This window comes from Phyllostomus discolor, chromosome 11, assembly GCF_004126475.2.
Source record: "Phyllostomus discolor isolate MPI-MPIP mPhyDis1 chromosome 11, mPhyDis1.pri.v3, whole genome shotgun sequence".
In the NCBI taxonomy this organism is placed as follows: domain Eukaryota; kingdom Metazoa; phylum Chordata; class Mammalia; order Chiroptera; family Phyllostomidae; genus Phyllostomus; species Phyllostomus discolor.
In genome coordinates, this window is record NC_040913.2 from 87037517 (window position 1) to 87063133 (window position 25617).

Genomic DNA, 25617 nt, shown 5'->3' on the forward strand with positions numbered 1-25617 from the left:
CTGATTATTCCCAAATGAAGGAATAAGAGCTTCCAGGGAAAATTTACATCTAAAGTGTTTATGTTTTGTATTTACAAGTATATCAACCAAATAATGTTTAATTTGGAAAAAAAAACAAAATAGAAACATTCCCTGTTCAACCCATTTTCCATCCTTCTACCCGTGCGTTTGCAAAAGCTTTATGTGATAGCCACTGATATCCATGATGATTATTTTATTAGGAAGCCCTAGTATAATAACTGATATTTTCAATTGTCTACAAAATTCAGGGTTCCACTAGAAATCCGTCGGGGTCGCCTAAAAGAGATGCGGTTGTGAATTTTAACATTTGCACATTCCGTCACTTCCAGATTCTACCCCCAGAGTTTGTTTATCACGGATTCAGATTTTAAGAGCTTCAAGAACACAGATAAACCTTCCACCCAAGCTGACCCTTCCCTTACCTGACTACTGAAAGGAAAAGGTTTGCCTGGAAGTTAACAAGGAGAGACAAACAATTAGTGAAGAACATTCAGAGAGCAGAAAATGTTATAAAACGTAAGGTGATTTGTAGGTTGCACGGGTGGGCTCCTATAGGGCAGGGGTGTCCAACCTTTTGGCGTCTCTGGGCCACACAAGAAGAAAAAGGGTTGTCTTCCACCACATGTTAAATACACAAACACTAACAAAAACTGATGAGCAAAAAAACCAAGGTTTTAAATAAATTTATGATTTTGTGTTGGGCCACATTTGTAGCCACCCTGTGCCTCATGCGGCCCGTGGGCCTCGGGTTGTACACCCCTGTTAGAGTACTCTAAACAGTACACATGACTTCAAACACATCAACTGGGAAATGGAAAGAGGAAAAATCACCAGGAAAAGTGGGGGGACTCAACATCGTACGTTACTGCTTAGTTTAGGAGCAGTCTCTCTGTCTTCTCCCCAGGCCGGGGGTGCATCTCCCCACACCATGACCTTGAGTTTGGCCAATGAAGTGTTAGTGGGTGTGGCCCTACCAAAGGGCTGCCGGGCCCTCGGGCAGCCGAGCTGGTCCTCTGGCGCCTTTGCCATCGCCACACCCGGAGCAGGACTCTGCGTGCCCCCTTTTCCAGAGGGGATGGCGTGCAGGTGACGCAGAGCCACCTGGCTAGGACCCATCTGAATCAGCTGAGTCCTGGAGAACCCACGACACCTGAGCTACGTAAATGTCTACTGGCGTGTGCCCCTGAGGTTCTGTATTGGCTTGTTACCCAGCGTTTCTGGAGCACACGCTAACTGATACAGCCAACAGCTTATGTTTACCAAGGTCTCCTCTTGGTTGAATGAACTATGGGACGCGCTGGTGTTCAACACAAGCTCTACTTCAACCCAGGTAGAGGCCGCATGCAGACCACGCTGGCAAACTGGGGCCTGAAAATGTGTTTTATTTGACCTGCGTGTCATTGGCATACTCATGTTAAATGCACATGCACAAACATACTCATGTTAAATTTTTCCAGATTCTCTTGGAAAAATAGGAGATTTTGGAACTCTGGCAGGGTCCTACTTTTGTTTGGAGAAAAGGAGTGGCAGACTGCAGCTGAGGAGGGCTGCCTCTCTTCCGACGGGGCGGGCACCCTTTAGCTCACCCCCCCACACCCCCACACCCCGTTCCTAGCAGCTTCCAGCATGGGGGGGTGTTCAAGGGCCTTTCGCACAGCAGCTGGGCTATTGTCTTCTTTTTATAACAGTTAAGAGAAAACATTTTATTGTTCTTAAACAATCTTTATTATATTTTATTGTTTTTACAGTGAGAGCTTCACTAATTTACCAAATATCATTTTTAAAAAATATTTTTTATCCTCACCTGAGAACATTATTTTCCTTGCTCTTAGAGAGAGAGGAAGGAAGAGAGGGGACCGAGAGAGGTGCTGATGTGAGAGAAACATCTAGCGGTTGCCTCCTGAGTGTGCCCCGACAGGGGACCAAACCCACACCCTGGGTGAGTGTCCTGACCGGGAATGGAACTCGTGACCTGTGGAAGGACGCTCCGACCAACTGAGCCACACTGGCCAGGGCCCAAACACCATATTCCTAACACTCCCTGGGCCATGACATAGGCATGCAAGACGTGTTCAGTTTGCTATCATCCTTTTTGTAGCTTAGCCCCGAAGGACTGAAATGGCCAGCTGGTTTCTGACTCGCGCCCCGGAACTGCGGCGCCGGCAAACTTAAAGAAAGCTGCGCAGCAGGGCTGGAAGGGAATCTCGTTGGTCTGGGCCAGAATTCTGCACGGATTCCAGTGTAATTTCTCTTTCTCAGTGCCAGTTTAAAATAAAGTCTTCCAGCCAAAGAAGGCACGCTATTATTGAAGTAACGCAGGCGCCTTCATGTTTAGTGACAAAACTAAGGGAAGTTTCTGGCCCATCGTGGCAGACACTGAACACGAGGGGAACCGCCCGTCCCGTTACCTGGGAAGCACGTGGTCAGGTGCTCCATCAGTGCTTCTTGGGTGACAGGTTTGCGCGCCGAGTTCATCGCTGAGATGGCCAAGCAAAGGATCTCCCCGAGCGGAATAAACTGAGACTGACTGATGGGAGACATACTGATGGGTGACACATCACCTGCAGAAAGACAATGGTCAAGTGAGCGGTTCAGGAAGAGGCCCGGCCGTGTGTCCCCCCCCGCCACACGCCCCTCGCATGTACACGACCCTCCCGTGACTCCCTCCGTGTCCCCGTGTTAGGTGTGTGGTCACCCCCCGACCCTGACCTCGTCCGCACAAGCACGGCCCATCCCTTCCGGGGCAGAGACGGCCCCCACAAACAAAACCTGCCTTCGGACCCCAGCGCCCGCTTAAACAGACACATTACGGAAAGGCCGCAACCACGGGACTTTGGGAAACGGTCTCTGTTCTGTCCACCTGGCGCTTACTGGTTTGTTCCCGGCCCTCTGCACCTTGACGGAGGCGCGTGTGGTCACTGGGGCGTTCATTCGTTCAAATGGGGGGGCTCGTGAGGGTCAGGTATCGGCTGGGGGCTGGGGGCCATGACTAAGGAAGGCCCTTTCCCCAGAACATCTCTGCTCTCAAGGAATTTCTATTCAAGTGGGGGAAACAGACAAGGAGACCCAAGTTCATGGTGCCCCAGAGAGGGCAGAGTACCCGGGGCAGAGCAGGGAGGTGGGGTGGGGCTGAGAGGCAGGGAGTCAGTGCCGTAGGAGGGTGTGTGTGTGTGTGTGTGTGTCTGTGTCAGTGGCTGGGATGCTTGGGAGGTGGGGCTGTGAGGAAGGGGGTGGTAGGGCCCACCAGCAAGGGGTTCTGGGGAGGAGCAGGGAAGGCCCACAGGTTACGCAGGCGCAGCGGGAGAAAAGAGCTGTGGGGTCAAGGCCTTCGTCCTAGGAGGGAGGGTGAGCCATAGGGGGAACCTGAGGAATGACAAAGTCAGAAGTGAATGCAGAAAGAGGGCTGTTGCCCACGGAAGGAATGGGCTGGAGGAACTGGAGGAGCAGGAGAGGGCGCACGGGGGACTTCCAGGAGGGGCTGAGCCCTCCCGCACAGATTTGCATCTAAAAGGGCGGTGGAGGGGGTGGCAGGGGTGGGGGTGGAGGGGGTGGGGGTGGAGAGGCAGGTGGGGGGGGCCGGAGGCCTGCAGGCAGGAGGCCTGCAGGCAGGAGAGGCTGAAGACCCAGCAGCCTGGGGGCCAACTGGCTGTGGCTCTGGGGGTGGTGTCAAGAGGCAATGCAAATACACCTTCTTTACATCACAGTGTGGTGATTTTCAAGTTCAAGTTCTGCTCTGAGAATCCCCAGCCCCCAACACAGGGCGAGTCTGGGAAAGCAGGAAAGTCCGCTCCTGACACCTGGTGCCCCTTGTTTCGCTGGAAAAAAAAAAAAAGGCCCCATCGAAAGAGGGTGCAAGCTCTCAGCAGAGGGGAATCCCGGTGAGCATTTTCTAAGTTTACTTCCCACTTGTGCTCACATCACCATCTTTCCTGTCTCGTTTCCTAGGCACGATTTCTCTCTCATGATAAGTACCACGGCCCGCGGAACCGAGACTCGGGTCTGCCAGTGGCATGAAGCAACACCTTCCTGGGAGGTGCCTAGGGGCGCGGGAGTGGACCTGCCTCCTCACTGCCGGGCACTTGGAGCTGTGCCCAGAGCAGCCCTAGTCCGGTGGGAGTCCGGCGTCCCTCTGGGAAAGAACTTGAACCTGGGTTGATGGACTGAATGGGAAAGAGCTGGATGGATGAAACCAGGCAGCAGGGCTTGGGAATGAAAACCACCGGATGAGGGGTGAGTCTAACAGGAGAGCCAGATGGAGCAGCAGGACCCTGGGGTCAAAGGCCTGACGCCCCCTGTAAGCCCAGATCTGCTCAATGCTCCCCTCTCGCCTGCACCCCTTGGGGTTCCTTCCAATCAGCGCTGCTCAGGTGCCATTCCCTGCGAGACGGCTATGAGGAGAGTAAGACATTTCCCCCAAAACCGGAGAGAGCGAGGAGCACTCAGATCTGGGCCAGGATAAAGGCCCGCGGAGATAGAAATCAGCAGGAACCAGGAACTGACCCAACTTAAAACCCACGAACTCCTGGGGCCCACAGGATGTAAGTGCCAGAGAGAGACGGCCTCTGAGGGGTTCTTGCAAATCCTGGAGGGGGTCTCAGGGGCGGAAGCTAGAACATGGAATTTTGGGCTGTTATTGTGGACGCGAGCTTCCCTCACTGGCTGGGGATGCTCAGCTCATGTTGGGGACCTAAAAAATGGCAGAATTCTGCGGGCTGGGACCACCTCAGGGGGCAAGAATGCTACTTCCTGGAAGAGGAGATTTAAATCTTTTAAAACACAAAATGTTGTACCCCTACATTCGAATGAAATCTTATTCTAAAGCCTAGTGTGTAAAAGATGAACCGGGGTGCTAATGAGTGAGTGGAGGTGAGAGTTTGGAGCTACACCTGGTCACTCTCCCCTCCCCTCCCCTCGGCGTGGGGTAGCTCAGCCACAGCCACCCCCCCCCCCCCCCCCCCCGAGGTGCCCCCTGGGGTTCCTTCTCCCCCTCTGCCTCCCACAGGAGAGGACAAGGACTCTGAGGCCCGGTTTCTTGATGTGTCTAGGTTGGCCACGTGGACCTCAACGTCACCTGGAAGGGTTTTGTAAATCAGATGAACAGAAAGGCGAGGTCAGCTGGCGGGGGGTGGGGGGGGGGGGAGTCGGAGGATTCCTCAGTGCCTTCCGCCTGTGTGCCCCTGGGAAGGTGGCACCTTCTAATGTTTGCCCGTCGTAACTCAGGGCTGCTCAGATCAAAAAATATAAAATGACTAAAGATGATTTTCTTAAATGCAGGCCTGTTTTCTGATTTTTGTATATGTTACAGACGACTTGATCTCTCTGTAGAAAAGAAATAACTATTAGCAAAATAAACTAATTTAGGCCGTGCTTCTCCTTGTGCTTTTAGCTGAAAGTATTTGTTTAGTTTAAATGCCATCTTCTAAGCTAATTCCTTTTCATCCACCGCAGCCAAATATAAGAGGCAGCATACTTTAAGTGTCTGAACTGCATTTGCTTCCAAAAAGCTCAGTTCCACTACAATAAAGACTGTGTGCAGTAACTTTTAACTCGGGATAGAGGACAAAATGGAATTTGGAGGCTCTAAGCGACTATCTCCACGTCATCTTACTTTTCTTCTGCACTAAAATATATTAATCTCCCACTTTCTTCCCACCCCAAGCCGCACTGGCAGTCCTGGGGAGCCGGGACCTTTCCCTTCCCCTCTGCCCCTACCCTAAACCGCCGTCACCTCTCACCTGGCCCATCAGAGTGGCCGGATGACTGAGATCTCCCTCCTGCCCCAACGCTCCCTTCTTCACAGAGCGACCTGGCCTTCTCGGGAAAGCATAAAGCACACCACGCCCCTGCGTAAAATGCAGCAGTGACCGCCAGTGGGCACCTGGGAGATCAGAACTCCTCACCAGGCCTGCAATGACCCCCAGGGTCTGAGCCTGTCAGCGCCCCCTTGTGGCCGCCCCCCCCCCCCCCCCCCCCCCGCTGCTCACCACCTGGTGTCAGCGAGGGTGACACAGGTGGGAAGGAAGCAGCACACCCGTGTCTACCACGGGGACCCGACTCTGACCCAGCCCCTGTCTTCCCTGTCTGAGCGTGTCTGTGTGCGGCCTGGTGTGCGGTCTGCCTCCCCCACGGGAACACAAGCTCCTGGACAGAAGGATGCGTGAACACCAGGTTCCCGCCACATTTCCAGTGCCTGGAATAATCCAGAGCTTACTCCAGGCACCCAGTAACTGTTTGTTGAGTGAATGAATATCCCTTTATAACATGATAATCCAAGGGGTTTCTCAGGGTAGTAAAGGGTTGTGATTTCATTCATACTTTTTGCTCAATAATTACAAAGCAAATTTAACAAGGGACTGAATAGACCTAATTCATATGCAATTTCTAAGGCTCCCCTATTAATAATAATAATCATCATCATCATCCCCCCAAATGTAGCAGTTACCATAGCAAAATAATCACCTATAAGTGATAGTTAGGACATGCATTTCACATCTACACTAAAGAAACCACAGGTATCTCTCAAACAACATAACACAGTACTCAAGTTTACTACGATTTTCCATGGATCTTATATTGGACCTGCTTAATGAGTCAACTAGTCATTGTTAAAATGTATTACTAGAAAATTCTTCCAACTGGACCACATTTGTGGTAAAAAAAAACAAAAAACAAGGAATGTGAATACCACTAAAATACTGCTGGTCATCATCATCTACAGAATCTGCCCCTTTTCGCATAAACCCCGAATCGCTACATGTCGATAATTTATACGTTCAATTTTTCTACCGTCAGAAGTGGTTCTGAACATATTCATAAAGACGACTCATCTAAACACTCACAGCTACTTTGTAGGCCCACAAATTCTTTCTGAGCTGCGATAATTCTGTCCTGTTGTTCCAACAAGAAGGGGTAAACAGGTTTCGTTTCAGCTTTATTTTCTTACAAACATCCATGCAGGTGCAGCCCTCAGGGAAGATTCGTCAAGTCCAGGACGATTCAGACCAAGCCAAGCTCAGTGCCTTGGACAGAGGAAGCATTCAACAAATTTCCGGTAAGCGAACTTAAGATGGGAGAAGACATGAAAATATTACCATTGTAAGGAAACGTCTTTGATTTTAAGAGCATTTAACATCCAATTTAAAACACCTCGGTGAACGTTTGGACATTGCTTTCATCTAAGGGACTAATCAGCTGAGAAGCGTGAGGACAAAGGAATCTGCCTGGTGGTGACGATGGGGTGGAGGCTGGAGACCACGCCAGAGGCGGGAGGAGCGCGCATGCGCGGAGCACCGTGCTGGAGGCGGGAGGATCGCGCATGTGCGGAGCACCAAGCAGCGTGCTGAGCTGGGGGAGCTGGGCCTAGTGGGGCGCGCTGGGCCGGGCTGGGGGTGAGAGGGGGAGGAAAGTAGAAGCCAGATGGTGGTTGACCAGAAGGCTTCAGACCCATTGTTGATCCTATTGAGGAGCCACTGCTTGCATTTACATGGAGGAACTACAGGACACAGTTGTGCTAGAAAATCGCTGTCTGCACGTGTGGAGAGGGCACGGGTGACGAGGACAGCCAGCCAGGCCACTGACAAGGAGGGTCTGGGCGACATCACACACATGCTGACGTTCTCTGTCTTACTGTCTACGGCTAGCTACCACCTCAGAACGAACTTTATCATGCACACGTATTTTTACTACTTAAACTCCTCTATCTGTTCTCTCATCCAACTCTTGGCCAGTTACTTTAGCTAGAATTAGTTCAAAACATCCTCTCTCACGTAATTCATCCTTTCAAGAAATATACCTGAGTGCCTACTCTATACCCAATGCCCTCGGGTACTCGAGTTCCGAAACTGTTCCTACCTAGGTTCTGTTTGAGGCGGGAACCCCACGAACCACAGTGCAGTAAAGCTCTGTCCTTCACAAACGCCACTTCCTTTCCCAGTCATTAACCTGGGCTCCCTGTACCCAACCGTTGCACACGAGGGAGGACAATACAACTCCTAGGAAGATGTGACTTTTCTGACAACTTACACTCATCCCCTCCCAGAAGATACCGTAGCTTTCCACAAGTACCTACTAGAAAACAAACACACATCCATTTTCTTCCACCGCAAGTGCCTGTCCTCGTACTCATGCATAAGGAAGAGAAAGCCGTGATTTTCCCGGGTGAACCACGTCATAATCAACTACAAGCCTGGAAGTACCCCGAAGTCCGTCACCTATTTTAACCTTCTTTAAATAATATATTTTTTTCAAGCACCAGCATTCCTGTTTACTTTTAAATACTATTTGTTATCATAAATGTCAAGGTTTATTCTCTCCTCTGGATTGAACAGTTACTTTGACCCTAATGAAGTTCATAAACCAAAGCAGCTTTCCTGGACTTGCACACAGAGTTCTGAAACTGTGCTGACTTGTAACCGGGAAACTCCCCACGCAAAGAGGCACGCAGGGGTGCCAGTCTCTTACAGCAAAACACGATGACCGCTCTGCGTCTGGCTCCTTATCTGGAAGATGACAGTCTGGATGACATGATTTCAAAAATGCCATCAGGCTCTCAAATGCTCAGATTCTGCATCAGGGCCGCAGAGTTTTGGCATAAAAACACAACATGGAATTCTTGTCTAGCTGTATTTCTGCCTTGCTAGAGAAGCTATTTTAATGGTCATCCAATCAGAGAAAGTAGGTGTTAATTTTTACAACAATAGCAAAATGTATTGGCTATTAATTTCCCCCCTTTAATAAAAGGCTTTATAATTCACTCTAATTCAAAATCTTGCTCCGCTTTGCTCCTCGGGACCAAAGTGAGGCTGTTTTTGTTCTCCGAACTGCCAAAATTAACACTAAAATTAAAATTATAGGTGCCAATAAAATTACCACGTGCAGTAGATACTGCGACTCATAAAAATGGTCCAACTTCCCTGTAAAATGTATAGGGGCACGGCGATAATGCAACTCTGTTCCCTTAAAAAAACCGTCACCGAACTAGTCACGGGCCAAGCGTTACCTTTAATACCCTTGGGCCTGGGGAAGCCACAAGCTCTTTGAGGTTAAGAAAACACCTTCTCTGAAGCAAAGCATCAGACAAAGCTTGTGTTTTACAATGTAGTTCAGTTTTTATTAACCCCAAATTTATGTATCAGTGTTGCTCGGCTCCTTTAGCAGATGGTCTACTGCAATATATTTTTTAAGTTGTTCTGAGGAACACACACACGCCCTCCCTATGCGGCGCCCTGCAAGGAGGCGGGGCGGACAGAGCCCATTGGCCCACGTGTCGCCAGGTGGCACTCGGCTCTCCTGTGAAACCACATGACTGGGCCTGACTTTCACAGGTTCGTATCTGAGATGTAAAAGAAAACTGTTGTTGGAAAAAAGGCACTTTCACCAGTTTACGGTATTCGGTTTAAACGCCACTGATTTCAGAAATGCAAGTCTGAGCCCTCCTTGCGGCAGTCCAGCAGGGGAGAGTGGACACAAAAAGGGACTTTAGAACATTGAGAAGTTCTCTAAGAGCTTTTCTAAAGTTTGTGGATGTGTTATTTCAACATTTGATGGGTCTCCTAAAAGCAGGGCCAATTCCTAAGCCATTATTTGCATACATTATTTTAATTCAAAGGAGAATGTAAATAGGAAGCTCTTGTTAATAATACTCCGGTTGATGACATCTGTCCTTAGCTCTGACTTACTGAGAAACTTCTGATGAGGGTGGGGTGAAAGAAGAGCCAGCAAGGCGGCTCTCACACACACGGGCAATGCCCTCCGAATCCCCCGAATCCTTCTGCTTATCCGCCTGTCTGATGCAGAGAGGTGTCTCACGCAGCCAGGTGACAAGACAGGTCAGTTGGCTCATCGGTTTACAAAAGAAACCCATCATCTTCCGCACTCCACAAGTTTCCATGAGTCCTATTAGCTGTTGCTGTTGTTTCTGTGATTTGACCCCTGATACGCAGCTGTCATGGATAAGCAGAGACCGACGAGCCAGAACGAGTGGAGGCTCAGGTAGACGGGGCAGTCCGTGGCCAGTGACGCGTGCAACCTCCTTACCGGAGCACCTGCTCCACCCCCCACCCCCGGGAGGATGCCTGACATCTTCTCCAATCAACTGCTGACACTACTGGACCATTCCGCTACTGCAGTTGACTGGTAGCTTCAAAGTTAGAATGGAAAGAGGGGCCGCCAGGCCAATGACGTGCTTCAAACTTTGGCTGAGGTTCCACATTTAAAGCCAAGCGGGGGGTTGCGGTAGGCACTATGGGATCAAACCCAGCAGAGTGCTGGGCACAAAGCAGACACTCACGTCTCATGAATAAATGGCACTGCACACGCAGACGAGGCGGGCTGAAGCCTTGCTACCTGTCAAGGTGTTTGTCCATCACCAGCTGCCACTTTGCTCTCTAGTCTCTCATCCAGGACCAAGTGAAAGTCATTTACAACCAAGGTAAAATCGTGATGAAATACCAGTCCTCGTTGACAACAATTAATAAGATCTCTCAGATACCACACCACTCTGTAAGGCACTGGCTAACGAGTTCCTATGTAGTGTGGTGTCTTCCTCCACTATGTTCAAAGTACACCGTGTAGAAGGAAATCTGAATTCCTGCTTTACTTCTCTTCCATCTCCTTTGGATGTCAGAACCCAGCCTAGCACTAGGGACACGTGAGATGCTCCAGTTCCCGGGGATGGTGTTTCTCCGCTATAGTTTAACAAATCAGTTTAGAATCTCCAGGGTCATTCACGTCCCCTCTTAATAAGTACGAATCGCCACGGCTGTTTCTCAAAATTGTGTTCTTTGCTTCATCGGTTTAGGGATCACAAGTTTACTGTGAATGATTTCTGTAAAATGCAGCCGGAACACAACGAGAAGGCCTCATTAAACGCAGTTCGAATGTGTCTATGGTGACGGCTCCCAAATGACAACAAAATTATACTGAATGGCTGCGGCCGACTCCTCAACAACTGAACACCCTCCCGCCCCTTCCCAAGCACCGCGGAGGCTGGCGAGAAAGAGCTGTGCGGGGAGCTCAGGGGGTGTGCAGGTGGAAGGGGCGGAGGGCGGAGCAGGCGTGCAGAGGGCGCGCCCGACGCCCTGCACGGGAAGCGCCTTTTCTCGCCAAAGCCCGGCGCCGTGAGACCGTGGTACAGGCCGCGGACTTTGCCTCCAAACCCTTAGGTTCAAAGCCGGGCTCTGCTCCTCATGAGTTGTGTGAATTGAGGCAAATGATTTAATGTTTTGAGCCTCAATTTCTTCTTTTACTAAGTATACATAGTAATGTTCATCTCATAGAGTTATCGAGGGGGTTAAGTGCTTACACTGTCCCTGAGACCTAGTAAACGGTTAGTGAATAGGGGGTTAGGATTAAAATTGTCTTTCCCAAGCCTATCTGAACTTATTCGATACACTTGTTTATGGTGTTTGAATTTCTATCAATAGGAAAATCATCTGGTTCTAAACAGAAACCTTAAAAAAAAACCAGCTGTGGGAAGGCTAAGGGGAAAATGGTCTTTCTTACACTAGAATTAACGGGCTTAGTCCGATTGCTCGCCTCTGGATTCTTACCTGTGAGCCTGCGCACTGAGTGAACGGAACATTCGGACTGGGGGGCAGCGAAGTATACAGATGGCATTTGGGCTGTTTGCCGGGCAGGGAGAGGGTGGTCTCAAAGCAAGGGAGAGACCTGCACTCTATGGCAACTTTGGGGAGAGAAGGGCACCCGGAGATGGGAAAAATGTGAATAAAGGGGTACAAGACTGTCAAAAATATCAAAGAGAGTTGTCCTCTTTCAAAATTTTGGCTGGCTCACTCCTTCACCTGAAAAAGCAAAAGGAAACTCGGCACTTAGGTGGGGACCCTTCGTGCTAAAAGTCAGTGCACCAGGAGTTACCATATTTTGCCGCGTATACTGTGCATCCACATTTTTGGCCCAAACTTTCAGGAAAAAAAATCTTGCATTTTGATTTTTTCATTCAATGTTTTATTTATATATAAAACCAATTATTGTATTCCAGGGCATTATTTTGCATATGGATATCATTATTGCTTTCTAGAGTTACACTTTTAACCCATAAGCAAAATAAAAGAATGAAAAACATTTCTACAGATACTGAATTAGTACTACCCATGAATAATGCGCATCCTTATTTTTTCCAAAAAAATTTGGGCAAAAAAGGGCGCATTATACATGGCAAAATACGGTCATTTCCACTGGACCCTGGGATGCTAATTGCCACTGTGGTTCTCTCTTCTAAGGAAAACATTCTGTGTGGGAAATCTCCCACACAAAATTTTGGAACTTCACATATTCCTTACTTAAGGGTGGTTTGTCCAATAATATTATTATGCCTCCTCATTAAGAAAACCATAATCAATGTTCATAGTTAAGGGCTCACCTTTGTATTTTTCTCAACCATAACAATGCTGTAGAGGCGGAGGGGGGCACCGCCTGGGACCCCGTCTCAGGGTAGAACACGCTGCATCTCGACAGTCACGTGCGCAACCCCTGAGGTCTACCCTAGCATCCGTCTACCGGCGAAGACGCTTGAAACGAACACGATAGACCAGGCTCACCCTTCATGACAACCCAGCACTTTTTAAGTGGCCTCTCTTCTCACTCAGCTATTTACAAGCGGCTTCCATGGGCAGGGAACTCTGGATGTGAATTGCAGAGAAAGGCATACATCCTGATGCCTGCCCTCGGCGAGTTTACGACTTGGGTGGGGAAATGGGATATCCGTGTGTGAGAACAGAAGCAATTGTACCATGTGTGAATTACTGTTTGAAATACCTTGAGAGGAGATACCACAAGAGAGTACATGAATGACTAGCAAGTTAATTCTGTCATAGGAATTTATTAATATAGAATTATATATATATATATGCGCATACACACAGGGAAAGAAATTAATAGCGTAAGAGGGCTGAAAAAGGACCTTCAGTTGGGAGTAGTCAAGGAGAGCTTTGTGTGGGAAGGAGACTTTGAGTAGGGTCATTAAGGGTGAGTAGCATGGATGGGTACGGGGCCATTATATAATTACATGTTCAGCATACTATGCTTATATCCTCCTGACCAAACATCCTTGCAAACTGACTCAGCATCTTCCACTTTGCTTCGAAGATGCCGAGCGCTGGACCCCCAGACGAGCCGCCATGGACAGTGAGGGAGGGAGGGCACAGGCCTTCTTTCCTTCCTTCCCTCCGTGAAAGGGTGAATTATGGGATGGGTGTGGGTGGAGAGAGAAAAGAGATGATCACGGAGCTCAGTACACAGTCGGCATTATTTTTAAATGGCCTCGTTATGATTAGACATCACATAAGGGATTTAACACTCTCAGAAATGTCTACTGAAAAGGCGCCAAAGCTATAAACCTGATAAAGTGGTAAAACCATGCTTTTCGATGTGCCAAGTTTCACTTTGGAAATGGAGCCTGTAATCTACTTTTGAGGACCAAACTTGAGCACCTCCCTATTTTTTAAGAAAAAATTTGTAAATGTTTTAAAAAGGCTCTTACAGGAAAAGCACATGGATGTTGTAAGAGAACAGCCGTGGCCTCATCTGAATCCTCCAGCAGACGAGGGCACAAAACACAAAACACGCCCACTTCCTCTGTGGTTAACAGCAGCCTCCAAGCGAGGGGAGTAATGTCGGACACAGCCTCGAGCAGATAAATCAGGCTTTCTTGGATTTCAGTGCGCTGCGTGTAAGTCCACGGGCCAAATAACACACTGAGTTCCAGAGGCTAGATTAATGGAGAAGAAAAAGTTTCCAATAATATTTACGGAATGCCTCCCTCAGAGGAGCGAAGAGACAGAGGCTAGCCAATGGGAATCCGAGGCAGTTTGTCTCCGATTCGAACATCCTACGGCTGTCCGACTTTGCAGTTTCGAGGTGACGCTTGGGGACGACTCTCGCTGGCAAGGTGGCATCTGGAGGGCAGCCAACAGGGGGCGCTGGGGCTGCTCCAGATGGAGGCCACTGGAGGTGACAGGAGCGAGACCACTTTTCAGAGGGTGGGGTGCCGCATCCAAGGGGGCGTGGGCAACGTTACCGTATTTCTTCGCACACAACAACTCTTGAAAGAAAAGCAGGGGCAACCTACCTGACCCTTTCTGGACTGGCTCCATCCCTCAGGTAGCTTTGGCGCTAAAGCCTGGTGCATGCTAGGGGTTTGCATCCAGGCACAAGAAGGAGCCAGTAACAGAAACGGACGTCCTAGAATCTGGAATAAGAAGACAGAGTAAACTTTCGAGTAACAACACCCACAATGAGCATCTCAGATCGGCTGCTGAGGGCACGGGGAACACGACAGGAATCTGGTACTTTACCTTGGCGGGTCTACTTCTAAAAACGAGTCCCAGAACTCTCAGTTCTTCTCACAAGTCAGGGCTTGAGGGACGGGTACCAGGCCAGGTCAAAAGCACCTTTAAAAGGGCTCTGAGCATGGACTTGGCTGGTGGCAGTGTTAGGGGAGAAAACAGTCCTCTTGGCCGTTCTCTTTATCCTATTTGCACGCACGGAACAGCGGGAGTCCTGTCCCGCGCCTACGCCACAGACCACAGCCACTCGCACGAGCCACCATCCCACTGCAGAGCCTCGGGAGTCTGCAGTCACTCCTCTTCTGCCTGGTTCTCTGCAAAGTGAAGTCACAGGGACGGATCAGCCAACCTGGCTCCTCACTACCCTGCCCAGAATCCTTTGTGAACTGAAATGAGTCATCGCTCCCAGAAAAGCTCCAGCCTCTGGTGTGTGCAGGCTCCTTTGTCTGCACGCTGCTGCGGTGAAGGCGCTGCTGGGCTGGGAGCGCACCCCGGGCCCAGGGCCGCCAGGGACCCATCCTCCTGTCCAGGGCGCCAGGGTCCCCCTCGCATGCATTAGCACCAACGCTGACTGTTTTAATCACAAAAACAGGAAGAAGGGCACATACCTCTGGATGCTTGAAGAAAAAAGACACATTAAAATTGATCTAGCGTCATATACTCACCAGTCCATAATTATAAACCTGACACATTCTCTCTCTCTCTCTCTTTTTTTTTGTTTAAGGCTGTCTTTTCATTGTGATGAAGGACAAATCTCCCTCCTGTGTGTACCAGGCCGTTCTACCGCACCCCGGATCAAAGTTTAGCTGCAGTGAGCTACTGGTCCTAAATTCCAGCTGCATGCAAGTCCTTGCAAGCCTGGGTCTCATCACAGCCGACAGAGCCGGCCGGCAGGCTCCAGCACAGGCAGCCCGCAGCCCGCCGGCAGGGCAGCTTCCGCTGCCGCCCAGAGAGAGAGAGGAAGAGAGAGAGAGAGGGAGAGAGAGAGAGAGAGGGAGAGAGAGGGAGAGGGAGAGAGAGGGGGAGAGAGAGGGAGAGAGAGAGAGAGAGAGAGAGAGAGAGAGAGAGAGAGAGAGAGGGAGAGAGAGGGAGAGGGAGAGAGAGGGGGAGAGAGAGGCAGCGTTGGGAATGAGGTCACTATGTCAGGAACTCGTTCGCAGCGTGAGGCTCTCCTGAGCTCACAACACAACTGAAGTCCACAGTGGTATGATTCATAGGATTTTTTTATATCACTGCTTCACCGGCCTTAAAAAAAAGGTCTCTAAGATCCATAAGGTAAAACAAAGCATCACATATCTGTAAAAACGTCCCTTCTCTGCACTGTTTGTACCACGCCGCACTCATTATTTCCTCCACAGTGAAAAACTCCTGCACACACACGTGCACACATATTTACACACACACATCGACACATGTACACATGGGGGAGTCTACGTCAGCCAAACCACGGAGAAAATCATTTGTCTCCATTGAGAGTACAAGAATCACACAAACGTCTCAAGAGGAAAGAGGGGGTGGGGGTTGGAGAGAACACCAGAGACCTCAGCAATCGCATTAGAACTGGGGAAAACGGAGTCCGGGAGGGAGAGAGTCGTCCAGAAAACAGTGAATGCTGCTGGGGCACTAGTAACACTGCCCCGACTGCCCCCAAGAAACGGCACCAAAGCAGGCGGCTCTCGCCGTCTCCACTCAGGAACCAAGAGATGCTGGTAACTTAGCCCACACTCGGAGACCAAACCCATCTGGGCAGCAGACGATATTTATGCAGCCAGTTCTCTCACGTCCTCAGGATGCAGTAGCAAAGTTCCAAGGAGTACAAAGCGCAGGGCACAGCCGGAGCTGGGAAGAGCACAAATTACCGGACCTCTTATCCTAAGACCACCCCAAACCTCCCTCGGGGTGAAATCCCACCGGAACCCCATCTTCCGTCAACTCCCGGGACCCAGCCGGTCTCAGGCACCTCCTCCCGCAGAGCACTCTGGCCTTACCCGAGCCAGCGCCCAGCCTCTGGTGTGGTCCTACACGGTGAGTCCCATGCTATCCCCAGAAAACTGAAAAATGTGTAACTCTCTCCTGGTCACAACTCACCCAGTACCCATGAATACTAGCCCAGTCCCTCCGTTCCAAATCGCCTCTTCCATAGTTGAACACGGTTTGGGACCCTTACTCAGCATGCACCCTCTGTGTTCATTCACTGATCATTGATACCTTGGGTCTCAGCATTACTGATAAAGCTTCTTCAGCGCCTGCAACCGTCTGACACTTTCAACGCCTCTGCCCTCGTGGTTTCCACGGCTGGCTCCCGCTCTGGCGCGTCAACTCCCCTCTTCAAATGCTGTATGAAGAGCCATGGGGACTCCAGCTGAGTTCTACCAGCGGCCCTGCCCCCTCCCTGGCTCTGGACTCTACAGCCACGAGGTCTAAGACAACAGTAGGTTATAGGCTATCGTGCCGAACTGTCAGACCCCTGGGGAACTTCTTCACAAGAACTGCTGAAGCCCTGGCTGGCGTAGCTCAGTGGATTGAGCACGGGCTGCGAACCAAAGTGTTGCAGGTTCGATTCCCAGTCAGGGTACATGCCTGGGTTGCAGGCCACAGCCCCCAGCAACCGCACATTGATGTTTCTCTCTCTCTCTCCCTCCCTCTCTCTCTCTCTCTTTCTCCCTCCATTCCCTCTCTAAAAATAAATAAAATCTTCAAAAATGTATATATTAAAAAAAGAACTGCTGTGAGATCAGGTCTCGACGCACTTAAAACAGAAAAACCTCATCAACCATGCCTTGTATATTTTATCAGAAATGGTTTGTTTTTTTATTTTCCCTGCGGACATATGATTTTCTCTCCTTTGCCGGGCCACCCCGGTTCCTGTCCATTCCATACACTGAGGTTCCTGTCCATTCTGTACCCTGAGCCTGTGGCCCAGCACCCAGGCCTCCCACCCCGGCAGCTCACTGTGACCCCGCTCTCTCTGAGTTCGGGTGTGTTGTTAGTTGTAACTCCACCTAACTCAGCCCGCCCCTGCCAGGCACAGCCTGGCGGCTCTCAGGCCAGGAAGCATGCCTCACAGACACCGGCACCTCCAGAACACAGTGATGCGACCACATAACAAACGGACTCAAAACGGACGTCTAACTGGAGATACCTCGGGCTCTAGCGATGCAAGGGCCTCTGGGAAACTCTAGGTTACTAGGCCACGTCTCAACAGCTAAAAACTAAAGTTCCCTCTGTGATATAGAAAAGGTTAGTTAAGTGGATAAAGAAAAAAAAACAAAGAAAGATGGAAAGATACAAAGAAAAATGCATTCAGATTTTCTAATATCCAAACATGTAGGCTATTTATGGGCCTCCCGTGCCCATGCACAGAAACTCATCTGTGTCTGACAAGGACCCCTTAAGGGAGGTACAGTCATTAGTCCCACTTTGAAATGAGATTCACTGCCTTCTCAGGCTCCCACGGCTGGTAAGTGGCAGGATTTGAATCTGGGGCAGGAGGCCCTTAATAAAACCCTTAATAAAATACATACCCTTAAATCCATTAAAATTACCCACTGGGTGCTTTTAACCACCATACACTCTGCCTTTGAACTAAAATCTGCCTTATGATAAAACAGCCATTAGAAACGATTTTGGGGGGAAAACCCTGTAGCTCAGTTTTTACGTTTAGGTTGAAGCCCATTCACCTCGCTGGTGTCTGAGGTCTGTGAGCTTCGGTTCACAGGCCCTGTCCCTGTAGTGGCAGCTTACCCAGTTCCACACCCCCCGGTGGGCTGCCCTCCAGCCCCAGGCTACAGACCACGGCTGAACGACCATGCATCTGAGTGAGACTGATGGTCAACACTGTATCCATAAGCTCACGGTGTGGTCCTACCAACACCGAGATGGATTTGATGATGGACACCCATCAGCCTCAACACAGCCGTAAAGGTGAGAACGATACTCTGAAATTGTAGATATCGGTCTTTGATGGAGAGATAAATCCAAGAATCAATGACGGACGTAATTAGCAGTCCTCCTCCTCTCCCCGGTGCCTCGTGCTCCTTTTGACAACAGCTTCCGTGTGACCGTAAAGATTTACAAACATCACGCAGCGTATCGCGGGGGTGATCTGCTCAGTTGACGAGGTGTGGGCAGCGGTTGTGCTTGGCACTTGGCTGGTCCCTCGGCAAAAGGTTAAAGAGTAGCACCACACAGTGACACGGCTGTCCTGGGCCCTTTAAAAAAATGCTTTGATGACTAATGCCATAGCACAATCTCAGAGCTGCTGTACTTGATAAAGCAGAAGGCAATACGTACTCTTAAATCAATTAAAATACTCACTGGGTGCCTAACTGCACGTGTGTAAGGTAGTCTGGATAATGCAGAGCATGTGCACTGGTACATACAAACTGTCCCGTGAACCAGTGATGCACACGGTCTCTACTGCCATGAAGCTTACACTGCGAGTGAGGAGATAAGATATTCACCACTGAAAAGCACAAAGAATACAAGACGGATGTTTCTCAAAAGAGAGAATCGGGTAACAGGCACCCCTAAGAATTCAGGAGAGAGAACCTGGGCTGGAACAGTGAGGAGCGGCTTCCAGGGAAAGGCACACTTGACCTAGAACCTGGAGAGGTGAGAGAAAAGAGTAAAGGCGTGCCCTAGGTTAGAACAGGAGAGAAGCGAAAGGTTTTTGCATGCTCTGTGTTTACACAGGTGTTCCTGACAAGTGCCTGGCCCGTGGTAGGCACCAAATAAATACATACAGAATGAATGAATGAGTGAATGAGCGAACTGGACAAAGAAAGAATGAACCCAGGTATGGGGGTACTGATGCGAGGGAGGTGAGGAAGCAGGAGGTGGGCCTGCCTGGGGCAGAGGGTTCATACTGGGGAGTGGAGGGAAAGGAGGTAAGAAGGGTGGTTTAATAGCGGATCACGAACAGTGTTCAATGGATAAGAAAAGGACCCACCTCATATGTGCAATGAGTTTCACGTGGCATTTGTGATAGCCATTAGTAAGTCCCCTCCCTAAGAAGCATTACCCCCCATGAACCCCATGTTCTCCAAAAGCAAGTATTTATAAACTCATGGAAGCTCACGTTGACTGTATGGTCAGATGCTCTTTCACCAGGGATTTCTCTGCCCCCCATCAGCATGCACAAGTCTGCAATGCCAAGACCCTCTCTCTCCTCTGCAAAACTATTAGCAATAGAGGAGGGGAAAAAACCCTACTCTGTAGCAATCTTATGCTAAACCACCCTCATTCAATGCAGTTCAAGTCAACAAACACGAACTAAATGCAACGCTGAAGACGCTCTGCTTGCTGCTGAGGTCAGAGCAGAGATGAGGACGTTACAGCATCTCTCCTCCGTTTTGCATCAGCGTCTGAGCCATCGTGTGAGTCATTCGAGGGAAAGACAGCATGAGGACAACCACCAAAAAAAGATGATGATTTCTCCTGTAAGAGAGAGATGGTGAGGAAGCGTGGCAGGAACTGGCCAGTGCTCCAGGGAGGACGCGGCAGTGAGTGAGTACAGGAGGAAGGAGAGAAAAGGAGGGGATGTCGTTCCCGCCGGCGAAGCAGTGTGCACAGAGACCACGTGGGTTAGAGTGCGGACGCTCTGGAGACTGCCCGGCAGCCACCCAGACTGGCTAGCGTGGTAAGACACACGAGGGAGATGGGTAGAGATTAAGCCAAAGAGTCAGGCAGGCTGACAGGAGATTTGGGACCAGATGCAATGATAGGAGAAAGGCATTTGGGGTTTTTACAGGGGCGTTTACCGCTGAGGCCGAAAGTTCAGGTCGCTCTGGCAACAGGGTATAGGATGCATCCAGAGGGAGGAGAGAAGTAATTACTGGGACGAGGAAAGGGCCTATTGTGAGATCCTTATCAAGGTGCGGCGGGAGAGCTTCAACCAGAACGGAGAGGGGTGCAGAGACAGGAAGTCCATTTCTGTTTCACAGAGGAACTGTCCAAAATTTCCAGCATGCTAGGACACTGTCAGAAATCCACTTGCAGAAGTATCCCGTACCCCTAACGCTACTTGCCCGCAATCCATCCAAAAGACTGTCTGTGCTCTGGGGACAGTCTGACATTCAGAGTAGCGCCCGGGGTAGAACAGCAGTTCAAGGGAAGAAATCAGAGGAGGAGAAGTCCTCTGAACAGAACCCCTGGGCCCCAGTAACAGACCAGACTTCCCCCGTTGCACGAAAGCTGATAAAAAGACACAAATTAAAAATTCAAGCCCTGGCTGGCGTAGCTCAGTGGATTGAGCGCGGGCTGGGAACCAAAGTGTCCCAGGTTCGATTCCTAGCCAGGGTACATTCCTGGGTTGCAGGCCATAATCCCCAGCAACCGCACATTGATGTTTCTCTCTATCTCTCTCTCTCTGTCTCTATCTTCCTCCCTTCCCTCCCTAAAAAATAAATACATAAAATCTTTAAAAAAAAATTCAACGGAAGTGGTTTAAAAAAAAAACCCCAGAAAGTTCCAAAGTTTGCAAGACCCATAGAGCCCAGGATTTACGCAGTTCAGTGCTTTTCTGTTATGGTGGAAGAAACAGCTTCAATTAGTTGAGTGAGACGCAACAGGATAGGCCAGGAAACTACATATGCGAAGACCGAATACCGTGGTGTCCCTACAAGCATGAGGGAGCATCCGTAGGAACCCGGAGTGAAGACCTGGGCTGTTCTGTGTCACTCCCTAAAGTTCTCAACAGAAGTCTTTAGCTCAGGCCAACTCTCGTAGATCAAGGAACATAGAGTAACGACATTTCAGAGCTGCAGGGGACACCGGAAGTCATCTAGTGTGTTATTGTCCAACTGAAGATAACCCTAGGGTCCAAGTGAGGAAGATGACTTGCCCAAGGCTCCAAGGAGCTGTCGCAAAGCCAGAACTGGCACCCAGGTCTCCAGGGTCTCAGCGCAGACACCTCTCTGCCACTCCACAACACCTTGTCGAGTCTCCTGGGAGAACATGAAACTCAAGGCCTCCCCAGACGCACGGTGGGTGAGATACTACAAATGGAGTAGGCAGGTGTCCAAGTTCCCATGCTGTCCTCACCACAGTATACATTCTTTTCTGCTCTTAGTTCTTCTAATCCGTGTCCGAAGAAGACAAGGAAGGGAAAGGTGAAAGGGGGAGCCCGTTGAGTTTTCATTTAAAAAGACAGATTTTAAATGTGAAGTTTTGATGGTGACTGGTGAGGAAACCGTGGGAAAGCACAGGAGAATGAGATGTTACTCGTCTCCATTATAATTTCACTGCAGCAGCATTCGGGTTTGTGGACTGGTCATTTCTGACCTGCTGGCCGAAAACACAGCTGCGCATTTCTGAGACGTTTCTCCTTAGTACTTTCCACCGCGGAGGGTGGTGAGGTGTGTCCACGGAAGCCCATGACAGGCAAGAGGAAAAAAGATTCTATCTTAAAGGGTCCCTGAAATTCCTGCAGCTATGTATCTTCTGCAATACACTGCTTTTTGTCTTAACAGCAAAAATTTTAAAAACTGTTGAACATCGTTCAACATTCCTCTCCAAATTTTCCAAGTGAACCAACCCTCCAGGTGGACCGTCCTCATTGAGTGTGAGGTTGTGTAAATGAACCTACAGTATGGGCCCTGGTCCCGGGGGGCAAATATGCCCCCAGTGTGTCAAGCAACGCTACATCTGAAAACACACCTGAAAGTGGCATTTCCCAATTAGCTCTCCAAGTTACTCTCAGTGTTGCTGCAGCTTTAAAGATATATATCACTACGGAGTCCTATGAGCTGTTCTAGCTGGAATTAGTTAGAAAGCCAAAGGCCCGAGAAAGGGAATTACTTTATCACCGGCTTATTTAATTATGGCCAAGTGACCCTCTCTGTGGCTTGCATTCCTCCTCTGTGAGATGAAATCAAGAAAAAAAATATGAAAGTTGCCAAGGCTGCCATATTTTTATGAAGGAGACCTACCTATAGAACTAACCTCTGACCTCAAGGTGCTTCCAATTAACTAAGGGATGAAAAGTAAACATACATGAAAAGGCAGTATCACAATATTTTCCCAAAAAAACGGTGAGTAAGGGGGGAAACTCACTGCAGACCAAGTCCAGACGGAGTGTAAAGCGAAGGAACACCGGCGGAACACTTACTTCCAGCACAGCGCGGCGTGCCTGGGCTGCCCCCGCAGTGCCCGGTAGGAGGGGCGAGCGGCCCGACTCACGCTTCGGGGACGCCGGGGGCCTTCCACCTGCCGCGCCCCGGACCGTCCCATTGACCTGGACGGACTCCAAACGTCCCCTCTGTTTCCATTTCCACGGACCGGAAAGTGACCAGGGTCCAGACTCTATTTTCAGTACCCAAAACAGTGGTTTCAGCACGCACACGGTCAAAGGAGGGTTGACTCCAAAGACCCGCATCAGCGGGGCTTTAGTGTCCTCCGCACATTCGCCGTCAGGAGCGTCCACTCCTCCGCGGCCTTCCGCAGCCACGTGACGTCAGCCTGCGGAGGGGGGACCGTCCCCCTGTGCTCACAGAGTGCTTGCAAAACCAGGGGCGGGGCGGGGCGGGGGGGGGGGTGGGAATCATGACATCCGCATGTCAAAGAATACAAAGCAGTCACATTGTCTTTCATCTCTCTATAGTAAATGGGTGAAACTGAACTTTCCGTGCTGTCCAGGATCACAGTGATTACACAACCACCAATATGTGCTCTATCCAATACAGTAGCTCTTGGCCACTCGTGGCTATTCAACTTGCAGTTAATGTACATCAAATCCAATTAAAAATTTGGTTCCTCTGTTTCAAGTGCTCAGTAGCTACCCAGGTATTCACCACAATGGGCACCGCATATACAGGGTGGGGCAAAAGTAGGCTTACAGTTTTATTTCTATGGAAAATAATACAATCACTAAAAATTAATGCAAGAATAAACTGCTTTGTGTACTCACAACTGTAAACCTACTTCTGCCCCACCCAGTGTGGACCATTCCCATCACCCCAGAAAGTTCTGTTGGACAGCACTGAACTAGTTCATCAATAAGCAATCACAAGAACCTCCGACACCACTTTCACCTTGAAAACCTATCACTTTTCAGCGTAATTTTAGAAATTAGCATGTACAAAATCAAGGCCTTGCTGGGTGCACAAGCTCTGTGAGTTTTAACATGTATGTAGGCTTGTGTGACCACCATCTCGATCAGGGAAGGGTGAGAGAGAACACTTCCCCGCCCCCAGGAGTGCATGGCACTCCTTACACACCCTAACCCCCACAGGTGCATGGCACTCCTTACACACCCTAACCCGAGGAGAAAACCCAGACGTTCCTCGTCCCTGCTGTTTCGTCTTTTCCAGAGCGTCATGTAAATGGAATCATGCAGTATGTAACCTTTGGAGACTGGCTCCTTTCACTGAGCACGAAGCTACTGAAACTCATCATGTTGCACATACTTGGAGCAGGACAGCTGGGTCATACATACAGTACAGGTAGGCTTACCATTATATACCTTTAGAAATTAAATGTATTTAAAAGATACAGGACTATTCAGGCACTCTATCTCTTCTTGAGTGAGTTTTGATAGGATGTTTTCTCTAGGATTTGGTCCATTTGATCTGAATCGCTGAATTTATGTGCATAGGACTGTTTGTGGCGGACACTTATTATACTTTTAATCTCTGTGGAGTCTATAGAGACATGCCCTTTTTTACACCTAATATTTATAATTTGCATCTTCTTATTTCCTGGTCAATTTGGCTACAGGTTTATCAATTTTCTTGCTATTTTTAAAGAACCAGCTTTTGACTTCATTGGTTTTCTGCATTGATTTTGTTTCCAAGTTCACTGATATCTACTCTTTATTATTTCATTCCTCCTGCTTGCTTTGGATTTATTTTGTGCTTCTTTCTCTAGTTCCTTTCGATGAAAGCTTACTATTCATTACAGATCTCTTTCCCCTTTCTAACATAAGTGTTTAATCTATATATTTCCCTCTAAGCCCGGCTTTGTCTGCTTCATCCGAGTTGTGGGGGGTTGTATTTCCATTTTTGTCCACCTCACAATACTTTCTACTTTCCCTGAGACTTCCTCTTTGATCCATGGATTACTTAGAAACACACTGTCTAATTTCTTGGTATTTGGGGATTTATTGGCTATCTTTCTGTTGTTGATTTCCAGATAAATTCCACTGTGGTGAAATAACATACTTTGGATTATTTCAATTCTTTTAACCGCTTTTAGGTTTGTTTGATGTCTCAGGCTCTCATCTGTCTTTGAGAATGATCTCTGAGGATTTGAAAGGAATGTATATTCTGCTATTTTGAGGAGGAATATTTTATAAAGGCCAATTAGATCTCTTTGAGAGTCTTGTTCAGTTCTTTATCTTTATGGTTTTCTCCTGCTTGTTCTATCGATGACTAAGAGAGACGTGTCGAAGTCCGCAACCATAATTACCCATTTCTCCTTTCAGTTCTATGTTTACCTCATATACTTTGAAGCTTTGTTGTTAGGTACACACATTTTTAATAGTCTCCTTTTGAAAAAAAAGTATTTTTATAAGAGCACTCAACATGAGGTCTATCCTCTTAACAGATCTTTAAGTATGCAGTAAATACAGCACTGTTATCTGTAGGTACGACGTCGGATATCAGAACTCCAGAGCTCATTCAACTCGTATGACTGAAAGTTGATGCATGTTGATTAGCAACTGACTTCCCTCTCCCCCCAGCCTCTGGCGACCACCACTCTGTTCTTGGCCTCCACGAGTCTGACCTTCTAGCCGTCTCATATAGACAGAATCCTGCAGTATTCCTCTTTGTGTGACTGGCTTATTTCACTTAGCATGATATCCTCCAGGTTCATCCATGGTGCCGCCTATTTATTGCAAGATTTCTCTCTGTTTTAAGGCTCAACAGACTCCACGGTATGCACATACCATGTTTTCTTTACCCATTTAGCTGCCAAAAGACTACTGTGGATGGTGCTGCAGGGAACACGGGAATGTGGACAGCTCTCAAAGGTCCTGCTTCCAACTCTTCCAGATCAATACCCGGGAGTGGGATTTCTGGCTCAGAGTGTAGCTCTACGTTTAATTTTTTGAGAAACTTTCACTCTGTTTTCCATAGCTGCTGCACCATTTTGCATTCCCAGTGACAGTGCACAAGAATTTTAATTTCTCCACATCCTTGCCAACCCTTGACTTTCTTTCTTTCTCTCTTGTTCCTTCCTTTCTTTCTCTTTCTTCTTTCTTTCTTTCATTCTTTCTTTCTTTCTTTTCTTTCTTTTTTCTCTCTCTCTCTTTCTAGAGCTACCCTAACAAGTACAAGGTGATAACTCATTG

General features: G+C 48.8%; 1 protein-coding gene across 3 annotated transcripts in view; it reads right to left on the minus strand.

Moving 5' to 3' along the window:
- The window catches only part of STOX2 (storkhead box 2), a 97677-nt gene that overhangs the window by 19423 nt on the left and 52637 nt on the right, over positions 1–25617 (minus strand). Inside the window, exons 2-4 of one of the 3 annotated variants that reach the window (XM_036011767.1) lie at positions 14334–14638; positions 14108–14227; positions 2430–2582 (exon numbers count right to left, since the gene is read on the minus strand). In XM_036011767.1, the coding sequence (XP_035867660.1) occupies positions 2430–2582; positions 14108–14132 (178 nt within the window). In that variant the 5' untranslated portion in view covers positions 14133–14227; positions 14334–14638. Of the gene's footprint in view, positions 1–2429; positions 2583–14107; positions 14639–25617 lie in introns of all 3 variants that reach the window. The other 2 variants (XM_036011766.1, XM_028526962.2) reach the window with 2 other exon arrangements.